Source organism: Rosa rugosa, unplaced genomic scaffold (genome assembly GCF_958449725.1).
Source record: "Rosa rugosa unplaced genomic scaffold, drRosRugo1.1 SCAFFOLD_55, whole genome shotgun sequence".
Taxonomy (NCBI): Eukaryota; Viridiplantae; Streptophyta; class Magnoliopsida; order Rosales; family Rosaceae; genus Rosa; species Rosa rugosa.
Window position 1 is genome coordinate 38603 of NW_026908943.1, and position 26448 is coordinate 65050.

General features: G+C 38.2%; 1 protein-coding gene across 2 annotated transcripts; it reads left to right on the forward strand.

Annotated features, from left to right (window-relative positions):
• Positions 1-850: 850 nt before the first annotated feature.
• On the forward strand, positions 851-24929 carry LOC133724244 (probable leucine-rich repeat receptor-like serine/threonine-protein kinase At3g14840). 2 transcript variants are annotated; one of them, XM_062150944.1, is made up of 24 exons: positions 852-1041; positions 1270-1453; positions 5617-5688; positions 5819-5887; positions 6193-6264; positions 6351-6419; positions 6577-6648; positions 6770-6841; positions 6930-7001; positions 7094-7165; positions 7252-7323; positions 8334-8405; positions 8976-9035; positions 9481-9543; positions 9627-9662; positions 9807-9844; positions 11001-11392; positions 11582-11780; positions 12204-12362; positions 12689-12807; positions 12944-13154; positions 13293-13533; positions 24151-24301; positions 24543-24929. In XM_062150944.1, the coding sequence occupies exons 1-24, from the start codon at positions 939-941 to the stop codon at positions 24927-24929; spliced, it is 3057 nt and encodes a 1018-aa protein (XP_062006928.1). In that variant the 5' UTR covers positions 852-938. The 2 variants fall into 2 exon arrangements, 1 of the variants encoding a protein (XP_062006928.1); XR_009853569.1 differs by lacking the exon at positions 13293-13533 and having other exon boundaries at positions 851-1041; positions 24543-24682.
• The last annotated feature ends 1519 nt before the right edge of the window (positions 24930-26448 follow it).

Below are 26448 nucleotides of genomic sequence, written 5' to 3' on the forward strand. Positions count from 1 at the left end.
GAAATTCGAATGTCAGGGACTGAAACGATGAAACTCTATAAGTATAAGGAGTAAACAGTATTTAATCTTATTTTCAATGTCTTGTTGCATCTAATTTTGTTCTTGTTATTTTATATTTTGATGTAGTTTCTACATCTATAAGTTGTAATATTTCTTATTTTTATTATCAATAAAGTGGTTGACTATTATTCTCAAAAAAAAAAATGGTAGTTGTTACAGAGAGAAAATGGGGGTTGTGGAATCATTTCTTTTTAATTTTCTTAATAAAAATTTATTTTATAATTGTTCTATTTATCCTTGTAATTTAATTTATTTTAAAAGTTTAATCTTTCAGGGTTAAATCTGTCAAAATTTTTAATTTTGGCTAACAAAGTTTTTCTCTTAATAATAGAATAGATATAGATAAAGGGTAATATTACACACCCACACTTTTTTTTTGGAGAATGCGTGGGAGATGTGCCCTACAGGATATAGGACACATGTGCGATGGAGTATGGACTGACCTATATATGCAATTGGACCTGGACTTGGACTATAGAAGTGTGGACTGACCTATGCAGACTGTGGAACTTTGAACTGGACTTGGACTATAGAACAATAGATGTGAACAATGCGAGGTAGATGTGAACACCAACTGACCCAATTTTGCACGTCTCTTTTAAGTCTGTGGCTGGCTGTAGCCCATAATTGTTGTGGGGTACGCGTTGTTTGTTTATTCAATCTTGCTTCACAAGTTACACAGGAACTCTAGAATTGACTTTGGTCAGCCGACCTCATTCTAAGTCTTCCTGATCGATTTTAACCCATTACTTCTTTCATATAGACTTATCAGTTCAAGTTATATAACTCAGCATTTTATCTCGTCCTGGCCGGGCATTAGAGATCGATTCCTTCAATTGTAAAACGTTTTGGCCATATACACTTGAGCCAGCCAAAATATGAATTACACATTCTTCTTCCCTAGGCTTCTTGTTCATTCTATCTTGCTGGTTATCTATGCAAGCTTTGCTTTCGGAGCTACTCGATTATCAGAAGATGAAGGTGGTTATTATAATTTATACGTAATTTGTTATAATATCTATGACATATATATATATATATGAGAGAGAGAGAGAGAGAGATTTTCATATGATATATAGTTTGATCTAGTTTAAGTTTCTGTACTCAAGTCGATCATATATCTATGAAATATGTATATATTATTTGTCACGATGGTGTTTATTAATAACTAACTTGTGCCATTTTAACAATATATGTATATGTACGCAGTACAAGCTTTAAAGATCATTGGAAAGACGTTGGGGAAGGACCGGAATTTCATTGCAGATCCTTGTAGCAGCGAAGCATCTAGATGGATTAATACTACCTCACCAGACAGCGCAGTTACGAACAACGTCACCTGCGCCAATTGCAGTACCGCTGGCTATGATCAGATCTGCCATGTTACAAGCATGTGTGTAAAACTCTCTCTCTCTCTCTCACTCTGCCTATGTCCGTACAGTTACTGTTGAGTACTTGACTATTCTCTTTAATTAGCAAATTGTTTAGACTATTTGGATTGTCTACCTACCCCTGGGTTTATATATTTGAATTGTTTCAGACTATAGACTAACTATTTGAATGATCTACCTGCATGCACCTGGGTTTACATATTTGAATTGCTTTAGACTTTTATAGACGTGAACGCTGGAAGGCTAAGAGCCTAAGACTCAGATTGAAGACTTTTAGTTTCCGAGTCGTCTTCATCGTATTCGATTATTCGCGAGGGTCCTGTTGCCAATAATGCATACATGATATTTACATGAGTGTGCACACACACACATGACCCTCCTAGTGAGGGATCATTTTTTTTTTTTGGTTATTTTAAGGAATCATTTGATAGACTCACTTTTTAATCACATATCCACATCTCTACCAGTCAGTTTTTAGGTCTATATGAGTTGATCATCTTTGCAAATTTTCAGCCAAATTGATAATCGTTAAGGCATTCATAACAGCGATTTACAATTATAAACATGAACGATTCAAGTTTGATAGATTCGGTTCATTCATTGTGATTTATATATTATGACCTAAAAATTGAACGGTTGAGATGCCGAAATGCGATCGAAAAGTGAGTCCCACAAGAGATCCCTTAAAATGAACAAAAAAAGGGATCCATAATCCATATATATATATATATATATATATATATATATATATATATATATATATATATATATATATTGGAGGGAGATTGAACATCTGATTTAGTATAGTCCTAATCCAATTTCCAACCCCTCCCTTACCACTTGGTTAATAATACAAACTTGTTACAGGTTAGGAAAACTTTTTTATGAGTCAGTAATTAAAGAAAAGAATTTATTGTAGTCATTTTTTTCATCTGACCAATTAAAATTACCAGATGGGAACAATTAAAAAAAGACAGTCTAATTAATTGAAACATTTCTCTCACATGTCCTTCCTACCTTATTGGTGCTCACTGTCATTTGATCTAAAACTTTAGTCTCTTGTTGTAAGTAGCAGCAGTGGGAAGTTTTTTTTTTTTTTTTTTTTGAAGGAAGTGGGTGTTAAACTGTTAATCCATAATGAAGATGTAAGCAACATTACACAATGTCTCACCTTTAGCAAGCTACGTCAATATTGAGCCATCGCCTACACTATTCTAAAATATTGTCAGTATTAAAAATAAGCTCAATTAATTAACTAGTAACCTGACATTATTAGGGTTAAAGCCAACAAAGCCAAGGAGTAACCCTAATTTATTTGTGCATATGGGCTTAGAATCCTGAATCTCAATGCCCCCTGGATCCCATATACGGAACCGAAAATGTTCGGGCCCAAAGTGCACAGCCCACACTGAATCACCATAACTTAAAATGAATGAAACCCAAACCAAGAGAGATCTCCTGGTATCCAATCCGCCACCACCGCCATCACCTAAAATTGCAACCAACGAAGCTGTAGACCCACCACCATGTCGCACACAATCTGACTCGAAACTAGAACCCATGATTGTGATGACCTGATCAAAGGCTAACCTGGAAATAGAGCCCAAAAACTAATGACATCATTCAATAGGCCACCAAGCAGCATCACCACTGCACCCAAAACCACTAAGCAGCACCTCCACAAAAGACTAGGTCAATCTACAGCCCAAGATCAAAGCATGAAGGAAGCCCCAAACAGCACCAATACCACATCCCCAGCCAGAGCCCATGCCATCACATCGGACAAAACCTAGCTTCCTTTGTGGTGCGCCTTTGTCTGCCATGCCAAAACAAGTACCTTGGATCCCTATGACCAGATCTGAATGCTTCAATTGACAAACAAAGAAATCCGAATCTACGAGGCCTTCAATGATACGCCATAAAAAGGGCGACTTGCTCGATCGTTTTGGGCGAAGGAGAGGGATTGAGAACAGCCTAGGCTGTGCTCAATGCCAATGGAGGCGCCGCTAGGGTTCTAAAAAATGAGAGCCATTTAAAAGAAGTGTGCAAAAATAGGATTGGCTGGTGGCCGTAAGACTGGGAGGTCCTAAGTTTGATTCACAAACCAGTTATTGTATATTTTTACTTGTTATATGAAAAATAAAATAAAAACAAACTTCAGCCTTCATTTTATAAATGGAAGATCCCAAGTACGACTCATAAAAATAATTTTTTTTTTAAGTAAGTAGTCATGTGATAAAAAAAAACTATCAAAATTAATTTTTTAAAACTAGTTATATATAAAAAATAATAACAAAAAGTAGGCGTCTTCCCCGCCTCACTGTTTTTCTCCCAAGAACCTTAGTGCGTCTTCCAGCGAAATCAAGCGGCGCTCGTCCGGTGGTGGCCCAACATCTATGTCAGCCTTGGTCACTCGATGTTGGTGCTGTTGCCGAACAGGTTTCTAAGGCCTAGCGTGTGGCTGTTCAGTTTGTTTTTCTGGCTTGGAGGTTGACAACATTAACGCCGGATTCTGGCTTGATGCTGCACTGAGGCATGTGAGTTGGTGGTGGTATGGCAGTAATGGAAGCAATGATTAGAGAATTGACAGTGGCATTGGCGTCGGCAGCGTGGGTTTCAGGTGGTGGCTTGGTGCACTAGGGATCTGTGTCCGTTTTTGTGTCGGGTCCTCTCTTGCACGGTTTCGCCGAGGGCTCAGGTGATGGCGTCGATCGAGTGGTCGGGATGGTGTTCCTCATGGCCGTAGCGGGGCTATCGTGCTTGTTGTCAGTGACTTTGCATAGTACGGCAAAGCTTGCTGTTGGTTAGGCTGTTTATTGTTGGGTTCGGGCTAGGGCAAACTTTGGGCTATTGGGTTGTGGTCTTTATTTTAGTTTTTACTTTTTTTCTTCTAATAATTCCCTACTTTTCTAGGGGACCTATGCTTTTTAGTTCTTAATGAGTATAATTTTTTACTTTGCCTATTTGCTTTCATAGCTTATAAGCAAGACTTGCTTATATTAAGTGAGCAATAGATATCTAATGAGTGGTCTATATCTACGTATTGCTGTGGTACCTCTACAAGCTCTTGTCTGTCAAGTTAATGGCAGCGGCTGGGTATGTAATGACCATTTTGATTTGAGATTAATATATTGGTATGCATTCATTCAAAAAAAAAAAAAAAGTTATGTGATAAAAGAAAATGTCTTAATTGATAAATGACACATCTTTCCAAAAAGATATATAAAAAAAAGGATAAAAGTTACAAGTAGTCCTTGTGGTTTAGAGTAATGCTCAAAATTAACCTTGTGATTTAAAAATATTTAATTCTACTGTTGTGGTTTGCAAAATAAATCAAATTCAGTCCAAATGCTATTTTTAACAAAAACTCCCTCATGGCAAGGATACATTTGTCATTTCAAATTTAAAAAGTAACAAAAATTAAATTAAATAGCATCTAAAAAATGAAACTAAAAAAAACAGACTCACCAAAAAATAGAAGATTGTTGAATTCTGTTTTTTTTTTTAGGTAATCTCATTCCATAAAATTTTTATATTAATTTTCTTTGGTTTTATTTTTTGATTTAGATGATAAACTTATCCTTACACATGAGAAGATTTTGTCAAAATTAGTTTTTAGACCAACTTTGATTAACTTTGCAAATCACAAAGATGTTTAATTTTACTTTAAAACTACAAGGTTAATATTGATCATCATCCCAAACCATATGGACTATTTATAACTTTATTCAAAAAAAAAAAAAAAAAAAAAACCAGCCTTTCTTGCGGGAAGGCCGAAGACAGTTGTAGGTTGGGTTTAGATGTAACGTGGATTTTGAATGGCTTCAGAGTTCAAACCAGAGAAACGGAGAAAGCCAAAAATAGTTTAGCTGCATATTTTCTACATGGTAGCTGTATTGGGTTGATAGGCAATGATCGTTCTATTAGAACAATGTACTTGTGAAACATGCACTCCACCTGCTTGTCAGTATGCCTATAAGAACTGGCCACTGCCTGTTCAAGTTGGGTTTTGTTCCTTGGCCTTCAATAAAAGAAGAAAAAGAAAGCAATTTCTTTAACTCGATAACATTTGACCTGCTTTCATAGTCTCAGTACTGTGTGGCTGTTTTTGCAATTTAGGCAGGATATATAACAGGTGTAATTGTTATTTTCTGATGAAGCGCAGATCTCTGAAAGCTCAGGATTTGGTAGGAACACTCCCACCAGAGTTGGCGAGGCTCCCCTATCTACAAATGATGTAAGCACCCCTCCATGTTTGAGTCGTGCAAAGCAATCAAAAGAGCACTTTTGGTCATATTGTATGTTTTGTTCCAAATTTCTAGTATCTATAACCACGACTCATTTTTCTTTCTTCTTTTCTTCTGTAGTGACCTCTCCCGCAACTATCTGAGTGGTACCATCCCTCGAGAATGGGGCTCCCTGCCACTGGTTAACATGTACTAACTTTTCTCTCTCTGTATACATATGTGAGTGTGAGTGTGCGTGTGCGCACGCACGAGCGTGCAATTAATATTCATCTCATGTTCACATCATCATATCAAATTTGTTCCACAGATGAAGAATCTAAGACAGCTTTATTGATTAATTGATGGCCCTTTGGTGTTGACGAGTCATTTGAATCATAAATATTGAATCTTACATATGGTTTTGTAACTTTTGTTTCATTTCATATTTACGGCCAATTAGTGTTATGGAATCATTCTCCTTATAAAAATGATTACAACTATGAGTATTGTTGCAGTTCCCTTGCTGGAAACCGTCTAACAGGTTCTATCCCCATTGAGCTCGGAAACATTAGCACCCTGCAAAGTTTGTGAGTGACTCCTCTTTCTTTCCTTTTTCCCTCGCTTAATATATGGAGTTGCTTAACAGAATAGATAAAATGTATTGTGTGTGTAGGGACATCACTTCCAATTATTTTACAGGACTTCCTCTGGAGCTTGGAAATTTAACCAGCATAGATAAAATGTATGACATCTGGCCTATTGGAAATTTCCCCAGATAATAAATAATTGGTTTATTTGATTCTCTGAGTTGTAAACAGAGGTTATTATCGCCAGTAAATCAGCGATCTGTTTGATCTTTGTTTAAGGAATTATTATCTCCCTTTTATTTTCTCTTTTAGGTTTCTTGCCTCGAACAATTTTACTGGGAAGTTGCCCGAAACATTTGCAAGGCTTACCACATTAACGGACTTGTAAGCTTTTTTTATCATTTTTTCTTTCTTATTATGTTTCCTTAGCATCCAACTTAGTCCGTATAAATTGCAGTCTCAGATTAATTTGTAACAATTTTCTTTTTTCCTACCATCATTGCAGTCGGGTTGGTGACAGTCACTTTTCTGGGAAGATACCTGATTTCATTCAGAACTGGAAAAATCTTAGAAAACTGTTGGTGTCTTATACGTGTGTTATCTTTGCTTATAGCTGATTCTAGACATTTTATAACACTGACTTAAATTATAACTTGTTGAAACAGAGTAATTCAGGCTAGTGGTTTGACTGGGCCAATTCCATCCAACATCTCTCTTTTGAAGGAATTAACTAACCTGTTAGTATAGCATTTGAGTTAATAGCTATTTATAAATTCAGAACAGATTTGGAATTATGTAACAGCTATTCATGGTCGATTTTAACTTGCAGGAGAATTACTGACTTGGATGGACCTGAAGCACCTTTTCCTCCACTTGATAATATGACAAAACTGAAAGCACTGTGAGTTAATGCTCTAATTACACATATGTATATCTTGCTGTACCAAAAGTCTTTGGAAAATCAAAGTTTTAATGTTTATGTTACAGGATGTTGAGGAATTGCAATCTTACTGGAGAGCTACCTACGTATCTTGCGAAACTGACAGAGTTGGACAAATTGTTAGTATAAATGTTTTTCGTCTTGTGTCTCCTGTGTTCAGATAAATAATTTTCTTTCTAGATGTTATTATATTAAAAAATCATTTTGGCATAATTGCATGACTTTTAGAAAATGTTAGAGGTGGTTCGTAGATGCCTGTGTCCCGTAAGTATTGTTCTGATAATATCTACTGAAGTCCAATTATACAAAGCACGTAGTCTAGGTGGTAGAAACATAGAGAACTATGAGTCTCTTCCAGTGAATTAAATTGAGAGTGTTTTATGTAGTGATCAAGTCACATGTCCGTTTTTTGATCTTTAATCAATGTAATCATGCGCGTTCAGGTGTACACTGAGCTTATGTTTAGCAGACTCAGGATTTTATTGGACATTTGCCTTACTCTGTCCATATTTTATCATCGATCGGAGGATTCAATTAGATAAGATCATAAGAAAACAATTTAAACTGTTACAAGAAATAGAAATGTAAGAGGGAAAAAGGGAGAGGAAGAGCTAGAGCAAAACCTACTTCAAAATGCCACCTTCAGTTCCTCTGAACACCCTAAATCTACAAGTTAAGAACATTTTGATCATGTCTCTTGTACTTTATGTTTAATTACCTTCACTGCTACCATTTTCCTTCAATCGGTCGGCAACTTTAGTATCCTTGTGTTCCATCCTTATCCACCGAGTGTTAGTATGCCTGCCAATTTTGTACTTTTTTACTTAATTTCTGACTGATGATCAGTTCTAAAAAACATATGATCCTACTATTATGCACATGTTTGTTGTGTATCTCATTCCATAACGCATATCAATTATCAATTAATGAAGTGCTTAATTCATATCTCATTAACAAATATAGAACTGCTTTATATAGTCTGTACTCTGTACTTTTACTGCCACAATTTCAGGTCAGATGCTTCAAATTATTCTTTACAATGGCCAATTAGTACAATATATATGATTCTTAATCATTTCTGGGATTTTGATCCTACTGTGACATGCTTTTGATATTGTTTTGTTTGCAGAGACCTCAGCTTTAACAAGCTTACTGGGAAAATTCCTAGCCCCATTGTTTATAAAGATAATTCGGAGTACATGTAATTAAGCAATTCAAACAACAGATTTTGACTCTCTTACACCAACATTCAGACAAATAGTCTTCAGTGGTTCAACAAGCTCAAATTATCAATTTTCTTGGGGACTATAATGATTAATGACTCACAGCTGGTGTATTCCTAAACTGCAATAACTGTTAGAACATGGTCATAACAAAAAACAATAATTTCTCAAGGTAACTGTGGAATCGATCTCAAAGAAACTTTACAAACCAGGCCTGGCCAGGGCACTTTATTGTGGAAGCCCAGGCTAAATTACTAACCTATTAATCTTTCTATGATCATTTTGGAATTTGTTCATTTTAATCAAAAGCAATGGAATAGTTTAAAATTTATTGCAGACCTTTGTTAGTTTATGTACAAATTGTAGTAATTTATTTCTGTGAATATATTTCCCTTGGACATTCCGCTAAAAATATAAATTATCTCTTGTATGTGATTTTTCAGGTAAAAGTATGATCCAAGGCACTTAGAACTGATCAAACATAAGCCAATTTTATATAATGAACACTGCATTTTTCACTCATTTGTTTTTGGATTTAATATGTTTAGATTCTTAACTGGAAACTTGCTGAATGGACCAGTGCCCGAATCGCTGAAAGGAAGCAGCATGTAAGGCTTTCTCCCAAATTTTAAAATTTAGCTAATTGATAAGGAAAACTACGTTATCTATTACATGAAGCATGGTACATCCATTATGGTGTGAAGTAAAACTTTGGAGCTTGGTTTGCAATTATACCATCAACATAGCATTAACTGTGCACCTTTATTTTGTCTGGTGATTACTGGTATTCAATCTATGATAGCATTCTTAGTTAGTACTAGCTCCTTAGTTTTGAGAGCATCCTAAAAAATTCCCAAAGTTTATGATTCCTACAGTTCAAGACTTCTAATTTCCTATATATATATATATCCTCCGAAGACATTTTGAAATATATTGTTAGACGTACTTAGACCAGTCATGCTATATAGGACAGAATTCTGGGCAGTTGGAAAATAGCATGTTCATAAGATGGTTATCAGCAATGCTGAAGTCGAGATGCATATATATGTGCAGTGATCTTTCATACAACAACATGACCATTAGTGGGACCGACAATTGTGTTGGCCGTGGCGGCATGTGAGAATGTATTTAGTAGCCCAAAATTTAATTTCTTTGTGTTTTGTAGAGTAATCTTAACTTTTCCTTTTTAATGTCTACAGGAACTTGTTTGCAAGCTCGTCAAAGGGAAATAAGTCGTAAGTTTCAAATTAATTTTCTGAAAGCTTGCACCATAGGTCTAATTGGCACTCCAAACCAACTGTGTATCTCTTATTTTAATTTACAGTTCATTTTTAGTTGTGATGTTATATTTCTGACATTTTCCGGCCTTCTATTTGCAGAATTATTTCATGTTTGAATAATGCAACATGTTCGAAAGGTAACTTAATTTGGTTTCCGCATACATAAGTTCCTTTATGTGTCAAAAAATTATTGTTTTGTGACAAAAGGTTTTCTACCTCCAGACATGCTAGGTGAAACCGTGAAAGTACAATTTAAAAGCACATAATTTTATAGCCTTAGGAAATATTTGAAAGATGATATCTCTCATGGGTTTGAATGATACGAAATAAATTGAAATTATTTTTTTCAGGAAAAAAAAACCATTATTATGTTCAGTAGAAACTCCTGATATTATTTCAGGACGTGCTCTAGATGCTTATTGTAATAAGGGGTTTAGGCTCTATGTCCCCCTCTTGTATTCGACAGTTTCATTAATCAAGGCTTGAGGGCACCAGCATCAGCCCTTTATTTCAAAAAAAAAAAAAATAGTAACTATTTTGGTTAGTTATATATTTCTAACTTTTAATGAGTTATTTTTGCAAGATCATAAAACTTTAGAGATACATCCTTTAAAAGGAAAAGAATGATAAATTAGTAATTTCATCAACCTTGACTTGTAGTCACTCGTTGGCTCATCTGAACCCTTCTATGAAAGGAACAATTGTGCTTGCCTTTTCTTTCCTTCACGGAGGCCAGCTCCCTTTTCTTTTCCTTTTTGTGTCTGAAGCACGTGAGAGAGATATTCCAATGTCAAGGTTTTTGAGTTTCTTTGAGCTGTTTGGGTCTTATTATGGGTTATTCAATATTATACCGTGGTAGGGTTTAGTATACCTTGGTAGGGATTGGAGATTTAGGATCTAGGGTGAGGGATACATTGGTGTTCTGTTATTCAGCATGTAATTGTCACTAACTTAGTTCGAAAGAAGCTTAGTTGTGTAACTGCCACGAAGTTCAATTAAAAGGGACTTATGGTAACAAAAATTTAAGCTAAATGCTTATATATATATATAATATTTATCCAGTGCGAGATTAGAGTTTAGGGTCACTTTTCGGTCTCATATCCACATCTCGAACGTTCAGTTTTTAAGTACTAATGTATATATCATCTCTGCAAATTTTCAGCCAAATTTATGATGTTTAAGGTATATACATACATACATATAGCTATAATGAACTTACTCTTTTGTTTTGGGGTTTACTCCTTTTAGTTGTTCTCTTTAATGGTTACAAATCTTTTTTTGCTTTCATTCCAGAGTCGCACTCTCTCCGTATAAGTTGTGGTGGAAATGAAATAACTGTTCCTGAAAATATCACCACCTCCATAACATATGAAGCAGATGACAATCAAGGTGGTCCTTCATTATTTTACAAAGGCAAAAGCAATTGGGGGTTTAGCAGCACTGGTTACTACCCTGATGATGACAGAGAACCGGACACCTTTATTGTGTCTAATATATCTACACTCTCTATGCGCAATCCTCAACTGTACATGACGGCACGCGTTTCACCCATCTCTCTAACTTATTTTGGGTTTTGCCTGATGAATGGAAACTACACAGTGAAGCTCCATTTTGCAGAGATAATGTTTACAAATGACAAAACATATCGTAGCTTGGGAAGGCGTATATTTGATGTTTACATTCAGGTAGCTAATTACATACATTTCCACGGTTTTAATATTCAACAAATGATGATTAGGTTTTGGCCAATTGAAAAATGAGTTTTACGTTTATGAATTTCGAGTACTGACGTGTAATAGATTGAAATCAAGACAGAGAAATATAATTTTCATTGTGAGAATGAAACGACAAGTAATTAAAGTAGTATATTGCAGGGGAAACGAGTGGAGAAGGATTTTAATATTGCGGATGTAGCAGGTGGGAGTGGTATATTAGTCATAAGAAACTATATTGCTTCTGTAACAACTCATACCTTGGAGATTCGTTTCTTTTGGAACGGGAAAGGAACACAGGTTATCCCTACTGAAGGAGTCTATGGTCCTCTTATATCCGGCATTGTTGTAGACCCATTTGGTAAGTTTTGCACTGTTATGAGCTTATTCTAGTAATGATTTGTAGAGAATGCGGAGTTTCTCATATGTAAAGGTTCGTGTTAGGAGTCTGATATATCATTAAACTCTACTTCAGCTCTCTCGTATAACAATGTCTTGAGCTTTTGATTGGATTCTTCAGTTTCTTTTACTTTGAATTGTCATAAAACTGCATCTACCTATTTATTTCTTGACTCGAGAGTTAAGATATCATCTTTATTAAAGTACCCTCTTAGGCTCTCACACAAAACTGATTTATGCTATTGTCAGTAATGGGTATGTGGTCTTAATTGCATTGAAATACTACATGGAGTATGCTTTCAAGCATTAGATGAAAAAGTCCATTTTCACCATGAAAAATATATGCACGTACAAGAGTAAAATAATAATATTCTTCCTATGGCAGATTTTATACCCCCGAAAGAACCCTCGCCAGGAGGTGGAAGTGGTATATCCGCAGGTGAAGTGGTTGGAATTGTGGCGGGAGGAGTGTTCATAATATTGGTGATTTTATGTATTCTCTGGTGGAAAGGTTTCATAGGACCAGCAAATACTTTGGCACAAGGTATTTCCAGTTGTTTTTGTTATCCTGGTTTCTTTTTTTCGTAATTTGTTTTATATTTGTATGTTTCTTTTGTTTCTAAGATGACTATCTATGTTGCTTATCTACGTTTCTTTCATGTAAATTACTCTCATTAATTCCTTAACATATGCACTGCCACACATGTAAGATGAGATGATCTAATTATGCTGTTAAAGCTGTGGCTTCATTGACTTTTTAAAGTCGTAGGCCTTAAACCAGTCTCAAGATATTAAAAATTAAGAATGCCATATATCATTCTGAAGTTATGGGCAATAATAGAATCTTATCTAAGTTTGCTTCATACATAGATTTGAAAGGGGTGGACCTGCAGACTGGCAAATTTACCTTGAGGCAAGTCAAAACTGCCACGAACAACTTTGACATAGCAAACAAGATTGGAGAAGGTGGTTTTGGTCCTGTTTACAGGGTATTCTTCATAACCAATCATTTTCCGATAATATTTATTTACTGCATTTGGGCTAATTTAAATGCATCATATTTCTTGTTAAACCTCTTTACTGTTTACAGAAGAGGTTGAGTTTAAGTATGTTTGTTGAACACAGGGCTTTCTATCAGACAACACTGCAATTGCTGTTAAGAAGCTTTCAGCCAAATCGAAGCAAGGGAATCGTGAATTTGTGAATGAGATAGGCATGATTTCTGCTCTGCAACACCCTCACCTTGTCAAGCTTTATGGATGCTGTATTGAAGGAAATAACTTGTTGCTTGTCTATGAGTACATGGAAAACAATAGTCTCGCACGTGCTCTATTTGGTAAGTGTTTCTCTCTTATAATTTTCATATAATTTACCTTGTTTTGGTTCATGCTAGAGGGTATGCAAAGATATTGATTATACTCAAAAGAAAGAAACAGAGAATTTATTTCTTCAAACTACTTTTTATCAATGTAAGGCCCAAAAGAAAGTCAGGTCTTGAAGCTGGACTGGCCAACAAGGCATAGGATTTGTGTTGGTATAGCCAGAGGTCTGGCTTACCTCCATGAGGAATCAAGGTTGAAGATCGTTCATAGAGACATCAAAGCTACTAATGTGCTACTTGATAAAAATCTTTTCCCAAAGATATCTGACTTTGGATTGGCCAAGCTTGATGAAGACGATAATTCCCACATAAGCACTCGGATTGCTGGAACTTTGTGAGCCCCTATGTTTTACCTTATTTTCCTATGCTTTTCTGTCTATCTTCATTTCACCCGGATGGGTCCATAATCCATATAAGAGAAAGGAAAAGAAAAATGGACAAATGGAAGGTTTCTATATCCGAATAAAAGTTTTAACTTACTAGTTCTTTACTATTCAACAAATCTTAAGATGCAGATTTGTTCTTCCAACGCAGCTTTTTTATGTCATCCCTATCACATTTTAAACATTCAATTAAGAAAAGAAAAACCCTATGATATTAGGAATAGTGTTGAAGAATATTGACTTTTAGTGTGCCTTGTCAAACTAGGATTACTTTTTATAGCTGTAATAGTAGAAAATGTTCTAGATTCCTATTTGTAATTAAAGTAGGAATCCTTGTACTTCAAGGTTATGTACTTTGTAATCCCTGAAAGTGTCACGCCCCGGATTTTGAATGATAAATTCAAATCCGAAACCTGAATAATTACAATTACAAAAAAACCAAATCTCGAAACTTCGAGTTCATTATTACAATTCACTCTCACAATATATTATAAAGCTCAAATGAGCATAACACACCTCACAACTTACAATTGTTGTAAAACTCTAACAATTGCTCTAACCGCACGATCACCGTCCTGGTTCTCCTGTCCTGTAGGATTACCCGCTACACAATTTGAATAGTGTACCGGGAGTTGCAACAACACAAAACCCGGTAAGCTTTTTACAGCCAGTATGAGTAAACAAGAAAGAACTGTTGATTTATTAGATTTCAAGACTACCACAAACCCACGTTACTTTCTCACTCTCATATATATATATAGACACTTATGAGTTACTCTCAATTTAGCTCATAAGATCACTCACTCTCATATATATATGTAGACACTTATGAGTTACTCTCAATTTAGCTCATAAGATCCCTCACTCTCATATATATATATAGACACTTATGAGTTACTCTCAAATTCGCTCATAAGATTTCCCAACATTTGGTAGACAGACTCATATATATATATAGACCCTTATGAGTTACTCTCAATTTCCCTCATAAGGTTACCATATATATATTGACACTTATGAGTTACTCTCAATTTCACTCATAAGGTCACTCCACATTTGGCAGACAGACTAGAGCTCTAACTGAACGTAACCACTCGTCCGGCCACAGACGTGATTACGATTTAATACTATTAATAACCACCAGCCCGGTACGAGAGCGTGATTCACTAATAGATGCCATGGTCACCTCGTGACCTAGTGATCTCCACAGATCACAACAATTTATTGTTCCTCAACAATAAAACTCAACACCTCTCACAATATATTGTTTCTCAACAATAAACTCAATATCTCTCACAATATATTGTTTCTCAACAATAACTCAACACAACTCCAACAATACATATTATTTCACGTAATAATATATATACAGACATTCACACAGGAATGTCTAGTAACACCAACAATAGTTCATATGATTGCAACAAAATAAAGCAATTAATTGTATTGGGTTCGTAATATGAACCACGTGAGGTTTACTCACCTCGATAATCCCGCTGCGTCTTCAATTCAGCTCAAAATACGATCCACAATCGTCCACCAACTCAAACCGTCAATCACCTAGTCCAATAATGATCTTGACTTAGCCAACAACTCAAATATGTAATTAAACGACGATCCAACGCTCAGATTCAAATTAAACGATGATCCAACGGTCGGATCTGAATTTAATGATGATCCAACGGTCGGATCCTCACGGATCGCCTTTAGGATCATCCTCCAAAATTATCACGAAGATCCAACGGTCAGATCTTCCTGAATCGCCTTTACTAACATCTCCACAAAATTATATGAAAATCCGACGGTCAGATTCTCACGAATCGCCTTCCGAATCACTATTTCTCAATTATACGAAGATCCAACGGTCGGATCTTCGCCCGTGACCTCACAAGGTCACCGGGACAGTCATACGATCAACATATCCAAAATTGAAGCAAAACCGATGGTCAGATCTTCACAGATCGTAAACCGAAGATAAACGTAAAAACGTTAAATAGTAACGTCAAAACGTAAATCCACTATTTATCAACTTTTTCTAACATGACCATGTTATATATCAAAACGCTCGTATGGATGCATAGATCATCGCCTAGATAATGAAAACTCGAAATATGGTCTGATGCGCCGCCACAAGCGGTGGTCAGTGGGCGGTCAACGCGGCGGTCAACGCCGGTCAACCACCTCAGATGGCAAAGTGACCAACTACAAACTGGTTCAAAATGAAAGGGTGGTCGACTTTCATACCTGGAGCTAAGCCTGGTTCGGCCTAGATCGTCCTAGATCAAGCGTTGAAGTTGGATTAATCTCGTGCGTCTGATCAGATTCCAGATTGAATCAGGGACGTCGAAATCTTCAACTCGTGATCTTTCACTCCACACTCCAAATCGTCAAGCAAGGCCTATATGGGGATGATCAGGGGGAAGAGGAGATCACGAAAATGGGGAGGATCGGCCCGTGCAACGCCGGCACGGCTGAGATCCGGTCGGGTCGGTTACTCCGCCTGGGGTCGCTTCGATCCAGCTCTGGGGGCAACGGCGGTGCAAGGCAGCGGCACCAGGCGACTGGGCGGCTTGCGGCGATCACAAGGAGGGCCGGGTCGTGGCCGGAAGACGCCGGAGGACGAAGATGGGTCCGGGTCGGGTCAGTCGGGTCGGCCGCGTGGGAGAGGAGAGAGAACGGAGAAAATGGGGGACTGTTCCGCAAAAAGAAATTGTTTCGTCCTTAAATGAAATTTCTGATTTTTTTTCGATATTTATAGAAAATTCCCAAATTTCAAAAGTTCATAACTTATTCATACGAACTCCGAATATTGCGTTCCACATGTCCACGAACTCGTATCGACGAGCTCTACAACTTTCATGAAGGAAGTATTCCCAAATTTTGAACGTATAAAAAGTCAACTTTGTTGACCCCCTAAAAACGTTCGTTTTCGAAAATAAAATCGTTCGAACTAATTCCACACTTCTCCAAGCTTCGTACTCGCTCCTACTATCGTGAAATCATTTCTAAAAATCCACGGAATTTAATTTGGATTTTCCGGGGTATTACAGTCTACCCTCCTTAAAGAAATTTCGTCCCGAAATTTGAGCGTAAGTCAATTCCTCTCGATTAAGGTTGACCTAACTATAGAATCTCCATCTTTTCCAAATCTGTAGTAATCTACAAAGCCTCAGCCCTTTGTATAAAAATACATTCCTATGGCCACTAAATCCTTTCATCACAAACGTAAACGCACAACACAACCGCTCAACATCACTCCACATCAATTACACAAAATCATCACATGGATCATCTCATAGATCCTTACATAGATCTTCACTCTGTACTGGCATACAAGCACAGTAAACACTCCCACAAAGTGTTTCGCTACTCAATTAGCATCACGGTAAATCTCTATAGTAAAACTCAAGCATGCACCATTCTTCACAACAATAGAGATGCATCACTCAAAACAAATCATCCCCAAAAGCACGCCAATAAAATATGTCACCCAGTGACGATGACTTGGGCTTGTTCAATCCTTGGGCTAAGCACTAGGGCTGGCCATTTGGGCCTGAAGAAATCGGACCATCCACATTTCGAACCGGCCCAAACCACTTTGGGTTTAACATTTGGGCCTACTATTCGGGCCGAACAATTGGGCTTACCATTTGGGCCTACCATTTGGGCCTACCATTCGGGCTTACTATTTGGGCTTACTATTTGGGCTTACGATTTGGGCCTACCAATCGGCCCACCAACTTCCAGCTCGGCTACGGTATGAAATTGTACATACCGTATATACGTATGCATACCGTACAGATCGTATATACGTATGCATACCGTACAACTGTATATTCGTATGCATACCGTACAGACCGTATATACGTATGTATACCGTACATACCGTATATACGTCGTATATCAAGCATATACGAGATCCAAAAATATTTGTAAGAGGTAAGGTTCGAACTCCCGACCTCAAACACGAAGGTTTTGCTCCCAACCACTGAAGCAAGAGCTGCCTTCATTAATATATGCTCACGTGTTATATTTATTATGTCATAAGCGACATAAATAAAATAACGGGGGAGGCAAGGTTCGAAACCTCAACCTGCCGCACGAAACCTTTGTCCCCCAACCACTGGAGCACAAGCTGTGCTTAATATAATGTGTACAAATTTTATACTTATTATGTCATAACGAACATAATAAAAATAAACGAGAGGCGAGGTTCGAACCTCAGACCTCTTGTACACGAACTGTACACTCAACCACTCGAGCACGGCTGCTCACGTTATTATCCATACAAATCCTTTTATTTAAACCAACTGTTTCAACTGTTTAAACAATTCGGCCCAAAACATCCAAGACTGTTGCAGAAACCCAGCCCAATGTATCCAAAACTGTTACAGAAATCCAGCCCAACTCATCCAAAACTGTTTCAGAAACTCGGCCCATCATGTCCAAAACTGTTTCTGAAACTCGGCCCATCAGGCCTCCACCCACAGCTACAGTGATGCCTTGATCCGAGACAGGCCCAAGTACGGCCCACTTGTGTCACGGCTTATCCCTTCCGTGATTTACGGCAGTCAAATCTGCTTTCGGCTACAGCTGTCTGCCACAGCGCCTCGAGATTCCCTCGGTCCCCTTACACGCTCTCCACGCGCCAACAGCTTTTCCGGGTTTCGGGGCGACTTTAATCCAACGCGTGGATTGAATCTCAGAGATCGTCCATCCAACGGTGGAGATCTGCTCACCTCGTTCTATAAATAGGTGCATCCTGGAGAAAAACTGTTCACACCAAAGAAAAGAAATTTTCCCCAGCCATTCTCTCTCAAACTCTGCAGCCTTCCTCTCGAAACTCAAATCCTTTCTTCATCAATTTCAATCCTTCTCTTCTGATCTTCTCTCCCATCTAGTTGATTCAATCCCATCTTTCCTCTGAACTTTCAGATCTTCAATCTTTTCCTCCAAATCTTCAATCCTTCTTTCTCAGATCTTTTCTTCCATTTGAAGATTCGATCTCATCTTTCCTCTGAGAATCTCAGATCTCCAATCACCAGTTCAACAACTCCAATCCTTCTAACAAAATCTCCCTCAAACACTAAACCATGTATTCCTCGATTTCCACATCCTCTCACCCCATGACCCAAGAGCCACGAACTCTGCAACTAATGGAGCTCCAAACCCCGCAACAAATGGAACCACAACAACAGCAACCAACAGAGGAGGGAGGAAACACCCAAGCAGCTGGAAGTAGTGCCAACATGGATTTCTGGCGAAGCCGTACCAGGTGGATTCCTACTCCAGAACAAATAAGAATCCTCAAGGATCTTTACTATGTCAAGGGATTTAAGTGCCCAACTACAGAGCAGATTCACGAGATCTGTCTCCAGCTGAACCAGTATGGGCATGTTGAGGGTAAGAACATTTACTTTTGGTTCCAGAACGTCAGGGCTCGAGAGAAGCAGATGAATAGGTGTAATCAGGCTGCTCCAGTGCCCATGAGAACTAGTTCTCTTGGTACTGGTAGATCCATTGATCTCAATTTTGGGTCCACTGGTTCTACTGGTGCTGGTGGATCCATCGACATCAATTTTGGGCCAGCTGGTGGATCCATTGACATCAATTTTGGGTCCACTAGTTCTACTGATGATGGTAGATCCATTGATCTCAACTTTGGTTCCACCTATTCTACTGGTAATGAAGGATTTCTTGATTTAAATTCTGTTTCATATTCTTCCTCACACTTCAACACTAATACTAGTACAACTCTTTTGGCACAACAGGAGGACAAACATCCCTGCAACAACGAGGAGGAGATCACCAGGAGGTTCAAACTCTTCCTCTGTTCCCCGTGCACGGCGAGGACGTCTTTGGTAACCTGAAGACTACTTCCGAGGAAGGTAGTGCACATGATTACTATTTCGGTGGCTCAGGCGGTTACAACCGTGGATCTCCAGTTTCTCTTGAGCTCAGCCTCAACCCATCCGGAGCTGCTGACTAGGCTTAGTACAGCATAGTCCTCGTTTTCCTTTTTTTTTTTTTTTTTTTTTTTTTTTTTTCTTTTTTTTTTTGTAATATAAACTCAATAAGATGGTGTGCATGTTTTCTTTCCTGTTTGTTTAACCAACAACAACACCAAGGATCGAACCTTGGTCACCCAATACTATTTTCAAAACCATAAACAACTCTACTGCACACATCTTTCATAATGATGCAATAAAAACAATCACTCAAAAAGAATCCAACAATCAATTAAGTCGCATCGAGGTCTAGCTAGTATCCTCTGAGTCAAACCAAACACAACAATTTCATCGATAGGATTAGGGATTTATAAAGCTAAACACATCCTGAGTTAGCTAGGAAAAACCCACGTCTTTAGAGTTACTCTTACAACTCTTATAGAATCTCGATAATTCCATCTATCAATTGCTTCAACAAAAACTCACCACAATTCAATCCCTAACATTTAGCGATTCAGAAATCAAATCAAACTCCATATCACATAGTAATTCACTTGAACCACTATGGATACCTAACAAAATCACTAAAATCAATATCCGAAATTGCGTTTAACTATAACACCTAAAATCAATCACCAAAGGCACACACTCTCATCCAACATCATTCACAAGAACTGATTCTAACTCTCCCAATTAATTACACCAAAATCAACTCCATTGCAAAACTTTAAGTGTCCCGCCTACTTAAACTTAAAACACACAACAACTTCAAATTCACTGCAGCCCATCTCCATACTACGATCCAAAACTTAAGAAAACTAGTTCACCACACAAAGGCCACAAAATTCAATTTCATTCACTTGAACAAAACTATATTCACAAGTCACGGTCAGGTCATCAACCCATGGTGTTCAAATGAATAAATTTCAAATCCAGTTTTCCTTGTGAATCGTAACGTATCGTTCCAAAATGATGCAAGCAACATCAACCACGTATATAAGACACATCTCGCGAACTCAATTCAAATTCAGAATCACCAAAACTACTACTAATTCCAATTCTACCAACAATCTTGATTCTGAAGGAATTATAGTACTCAACGACAACCCAAAACAATGGTCTCTCATCTCTAACCATCGAGCACAAAATAAAATTCTTGTCTCGCACCTTAAACCCTGCTTAACAACTTACAAGCACAAGGAAGAAGTAACCGCAATAATTCCTTCCCTAACCGCAACACTACTCACAACTCCACATGAGTCAAGAATCTATTCAAGAACATTAGTATATTCAACTTAAAAAGGCAAAATTACCATCGATTAATACTCGTATCCACATTACAGACGAGCATAGGTCCACACCATGCCTTCAACCAAACACTTCAACAATCAAAAGAACCTCATTTCCATAAAACAATCCTCGTTGACTTAACAGAGTTGAATCAAGAGGTTCCTATTCCTCAAGGATTGTAACTCGCGGCCACTGAACTTATTCCCATACGAACCTACAAGACAACTGTAAGGTTCTAAGTACAACCCCTTCGAATATCCATCACCTAAGGAGTATAGTATGCTTGGCTAATACATGTATAACACTTAAAACACAGTATAAGTCAAATACAAATTCATATTAACCAAGTCAATACTATAGGGAAGGTATTCACGTTCCCTAAACGACCTAGCGGCCTAAACAACTCCCAACACTCACGCATACCCAATGACTTAGCCAATACCGAAGAGCACACGATGGGGATCCGCTGCAGACGGGCCATCACTCGGAAGGTATTGACACATCACCAAATATGCACCTTACGCTCTGATACCAAACTGTCACGCCCCGGATTTTGAATGATAAATTCAAATCCGAAACCTGAATAATTACAATTACAAAAAAACCAAATCTCGAAACTTCGAGTTCATTATTACAATTCACTCTCACAATATATTATAAAGCTCAAATGAGCATAACACACCTCACAACTTACAATTGTTGTAAAACTCTAACAATTGCTCTAACCGCACGATCACCGTCCTGGTTCTCCTGTCCTGTAGGATTACCCGCTACACAATTTGAATAGTGTACCGGGAGTTGCAACAACACAAAACCCGGTAAGCTTTTTACAGCCAGTATGAGTAAACAAGAAAGAACTGTTGATTTATTAGATTTCAAGACTACCACAAACCCACGTTACTTTCTCACTCTCATATATATATATAGACACTTATGAGTTACTCTCAATTTAGCTCATAAGATCACTCACTCTCATATATATATGTAGACACTTATGAGTTACTCTCAATTTAGCTCATAAGATCCCTCACTCTCATATATATATATAGACACTTATGAGTTACTCTCAAATTCGCTCATAAGATTTCCCAACATTTGGTAGACAGACTCATATATATATATAGACCCTTATGAGTTACTCTCAATTTCCCTCATAAGGTTACCATATATATATTGACACTTATGAGTTACTCTCAATTTCACTCATAAGGTCACTCCACATTTGGCAGACAGACTAGAGCTCTAACTGAACGTAACCACTCGTCCGGCCACAGACGTGATTACGATTTAATACTATTAATAACCACCAGCCCGGTACGAGAGCGTGATTCACTAATAGATGCCATGGTCACCTCGTGACCTAGTGATCTCCACAGATCACAACAATTTATTGTTCCTCAACAATAAAACTCAACACCTCTCACAATATATTGTTTCTCAACAATAAACTCAATATCTCTCACAATATATTGTTTCTCAACAATAACTCAACACAACTCCAACAATACATATTATTTCACGTAATAATATATATACAGACATTCACACAGGAATGTCTAGTAACACCAACAATAGTTCATATGATTGCAACAAAATAAAGCAATTAATTGTATTGGGTTCGTAATATGAACCACGTGAGGTTTACTCACCTCGATAATCCCGCTGCGTCTTCAATTCAGCTCAAAATACGATCCACAATCGTCCACCAACTCAAACCGTCAATCACCTAGTCCAATAATGATCTTGACTTAGCCAACAACTCAAATATGTAATTAAACGACGATCCAACGCTCAGATTCAAATTAAACGATGATCCAACGGTCGGATCTGAATTTAATGATGATCCAACGGTCGGATCCTCACGGATCGCCTTTAGGATCATCCTCCAAAATTATCACGAAGATCCAACGGTCAGATCTTCCTGAATCGCCTTTACTAACATCTCCACAAAATTATATGAAAATCCGACGGTCAGATTCTCACGAATCGCCTTCCGAATCACTATTTCTCAATTATACGAAGATCCAACGGTCGGATCTTCGCCCGTGACCTCACAAGGTCACCGGGACAGTCATACGATCAACATATCCAAAATTGAAGCAAAACCGATGGTCAGATCTTCACAGATCGTAAACCGAAGATAAACGTAAAAACGTTAAATAGTAACGTCAAAACGTAAATCCACTATTTATCAACTTTTTCTAACATGACCATGTTATATATCAAAACGCTCGTATGGATGCATAGATCATCGCCTAGATAATGAAAACTCGAAATATGGTCTGATGCGCCGCCACAAGCGGTGGTCAGTGGGCGGTCAACGCGGCGGTCAACGCCGGTCAACCACCTCAGATGGCAAAGTGACCAACTACAAACTGGTTCAAAATGAAAGGGTGGTCGACTTTCATACCTGGAGCTAAGCCTGGTTCGGCCTAGATCGTCCTAGATCAAGCGTTGAAGTTGGATTAATCTCGTGCGTCTGATCAGATTCCAGATTGAATCAGGGACGTCGAAATCTTCAACTCGTGATCTTTCACTCCACACTCCAAATCGTCAAGCAAGGCCTATATGGGGATGATCAGGGGGAAGAGGAGATCACGAAAATGGGGAGGATCGGCCCGTGCAACGCCGGCACGGCTGAGATCCGGTCGGGTCGGTTACTCCGCCTGGGGTCGCTTCGATCCAGCTCTGGGGGCAACGGCGGTGCAAGGCAGCGGCACCAGGCGACTGGGCGGCTTGCGGCGATCACAAGGAGGGCCGGGTCGTGGCCGGAAGACGCCGGAGGACGAAGATGGGTCCGGGTCGGGTCAGTCGGGTCGGCCGCGTGGGAGAGGAGAGAGAACGGAGAAAATGGGGGACTGTTCCGCAAAAAGAAATTGTTTCGTCCTTAAATGAAATTTCTGATTTTTTTTCGATATTTATAGAAAATTCCCAAATTTCAAAAGTTCATAACTTATTCATACGAACTCCGAATATTGCGTTCCACATGTCCACGAACTCGTATCGACGAGCTCTACAACTTTCATGAAGGAAGTATTCCCAAATTTTGAACGTATAAAAAGTCAACTTTGTTGACCCCCTAAAAACGTTCGTTTTCGAAAATAAAATCGTTCGAACTAATTCCACACTTCTCCAAGCTTCGTACTCGCTCCTACTATCGTGAAATCATTTCTAAAAATCCACGGAATTTAATTTGGATTTTCCGGGGTATTACAGAAAGAACACACCAATTTCATCTACAATCTCTCTTGCATCCTACATTCTAAAACAAATAGAAGTATCTTTACTAGTTGTTTAACCCTGATGATGGTTGACTTAATGATTTGGCAGTGGTTATATGGCACCTGAATATGCAATGCGGGGTTATCTAACTGATAAAGCAGATGTTTATAGTTTCGGAATTCTTGTATTGGAAATGGTCAGTGGAAGGTGCAATACAACTTACCGCTCAAAGGAAGAATGTTTTTATCTTCTAGATTGGGTAACGTGAATCTACTGGCTTCCTTATTTAATCTTGAGTTTTGTTGATACCATTTATCTCTATTAAAGCATTCTCTGGCTCATTATCTTTTCTCTTATAATATCAGTTCTGCATGACTTTTTCTGAACAACACTAAAAAGTTTCACTAGTTTTCTTGGTGGTAGTCAATATGAGCCTCTCATTGAAATTAATTTGAAGATAAACAAATCATATTGGCTTTTGTACCCTTTCATGTTTCTAGGCAATTCTTCTAAAAGAGAGAGCAAGCTTGTTGGACCTGGTGGATCCAAGGTTGGGCTCAGAGTTCAACAAAGAAGAGATGATTTCTACGATCAATATTGCTCTCCTTTGTTCTAATGCTTCTTCAGCAGTTAGGCCCGCCATGTCTTCAGTGGTGAGCATGCTTGAAGGTAAGGCTTCTGTTCCGGAGGTGGTCTTTGATCCAAACGCTTCAATTAATGAAATCAATGAGATGAGGAAACATTTTCAATCCATTATTGAAGAAAACAATGGTGATCCTGAGAGTCAGAGACGAACTATGTCAATTGAAGGGTGGTGGACTGCTTCATCTACATCTGCTGAAGACCTCTACCCAGTCCGCCCTGATTCATGTTATTGGGAGAATTAAAATTAGGGCTGGGCACGGTCCCAGACCGGCACTGGTTTTACAGGGACCGGGACCGGGAGTCTCACTTCAAGCCGGTCTTGCAGTTACAAAAAACAGGGACCGAGCTAAACCCGGACCGGCAATGGTTTTACAGGGACCGGGACCGGAACCGGCAGCGAAGTAACGGTCCGGTCTTGCAGTTGCAGATAACAGGGACCGGCTAAACCCGGACCGGGACAAAACGGGCCCGTTTTTCGGGTTTCCGGTTCCAATCAATGTTTGCAGCACTGCTGCATTTTGCTGCTTGACCTGCTTCTGTTTAGAGAGTATAATTGTATAAAGAGTAATGCAATCTGAACTAGCAGCAAGGCTGCAATGCTGAAAATAAAACTAATAAACCATTCTGCAATCTGCACTAGCAGCAAGGCTGCAAATAAAACCATCTTCCAAATAACAATCAACACAGTTACACAGAAAGTTCACCAAGATACCAACACAACATCACATATTGCAAATAAACACATCTTGCAACACCAAGTTCACCAACACAGCAGCACATATTGTCTCAACAACATAACAAATTAAAAACCAAAACAATGTTAAGGGCCAAAGTCCATACATCCGAAAATCCGAAATTGTTCAACAAGAGTACAAGACAACAACCAAACTTCCATGTTGCCATGCTCAATGCTATGCAGCTGCTCCTCTAGTCCTCCCTCTTCAAATTTTTTTCCCTACACATTTCAGTTTAAAAAGACACTATATTACACATTTACACATTATATACTTATACAGTTATACACTTAATCACTTATACTTTGCACCAATGAAACATCGTAGAAACAAAAACCAAAAAAGGCAGCAAGGCAATAAATTGATATACCTTTAGCTTTTCTTGGTGGCAGCAGCCCTTGTTTTGCTGCTTTTGCAGATATTGAGGTCCCAGCAGCGGCACTTGTTGAAGGAGTTGCAGCTGCAGCTCTTTTGGAGACTTTTGCAGACTTTGAGCTTGAGGTTCCAGCTTTGGCAGTTGGTTCTTCTTCATCACTTTCGGCAGCTACTGCTTTTCCCTTTGCTACGTCTGCAACAACTCAAGAAGTAATGACTATGAGATGTAAAAATTAAAATTGTAAACTGCAAATGCAAGAAACAACAGCAAATCTGCAAATGCAAACATATGTACCTCTTTCCATTTTTTCATAAAACTCAAGCTCTTTTAGGCTTGGATAATACTCGATGTCAGATTGATCTCTTTTTTTGATCCAGTTTTGCAAGCAAATCAATGCTTCCATACTTTTAGGAGTTAAAGAACTCCTAAAAGGGTCAATGACTCTCCCACCTGTACTGAATGAGGACTCAGATGCAACTGTACTAACTTGGATTGCAAGTACATCCCTTGCAACAAGAGCAAGGTTTGGATATTTGCAGCCGTTTATCTTCCACCATTCAAGCAACTGCCAATCTTTATCTTTGGGATTCTCCATTTGATCAAGTAGATATCTGTCAACTTCACTCTCAACAACCACTTCGTCCGATTCAG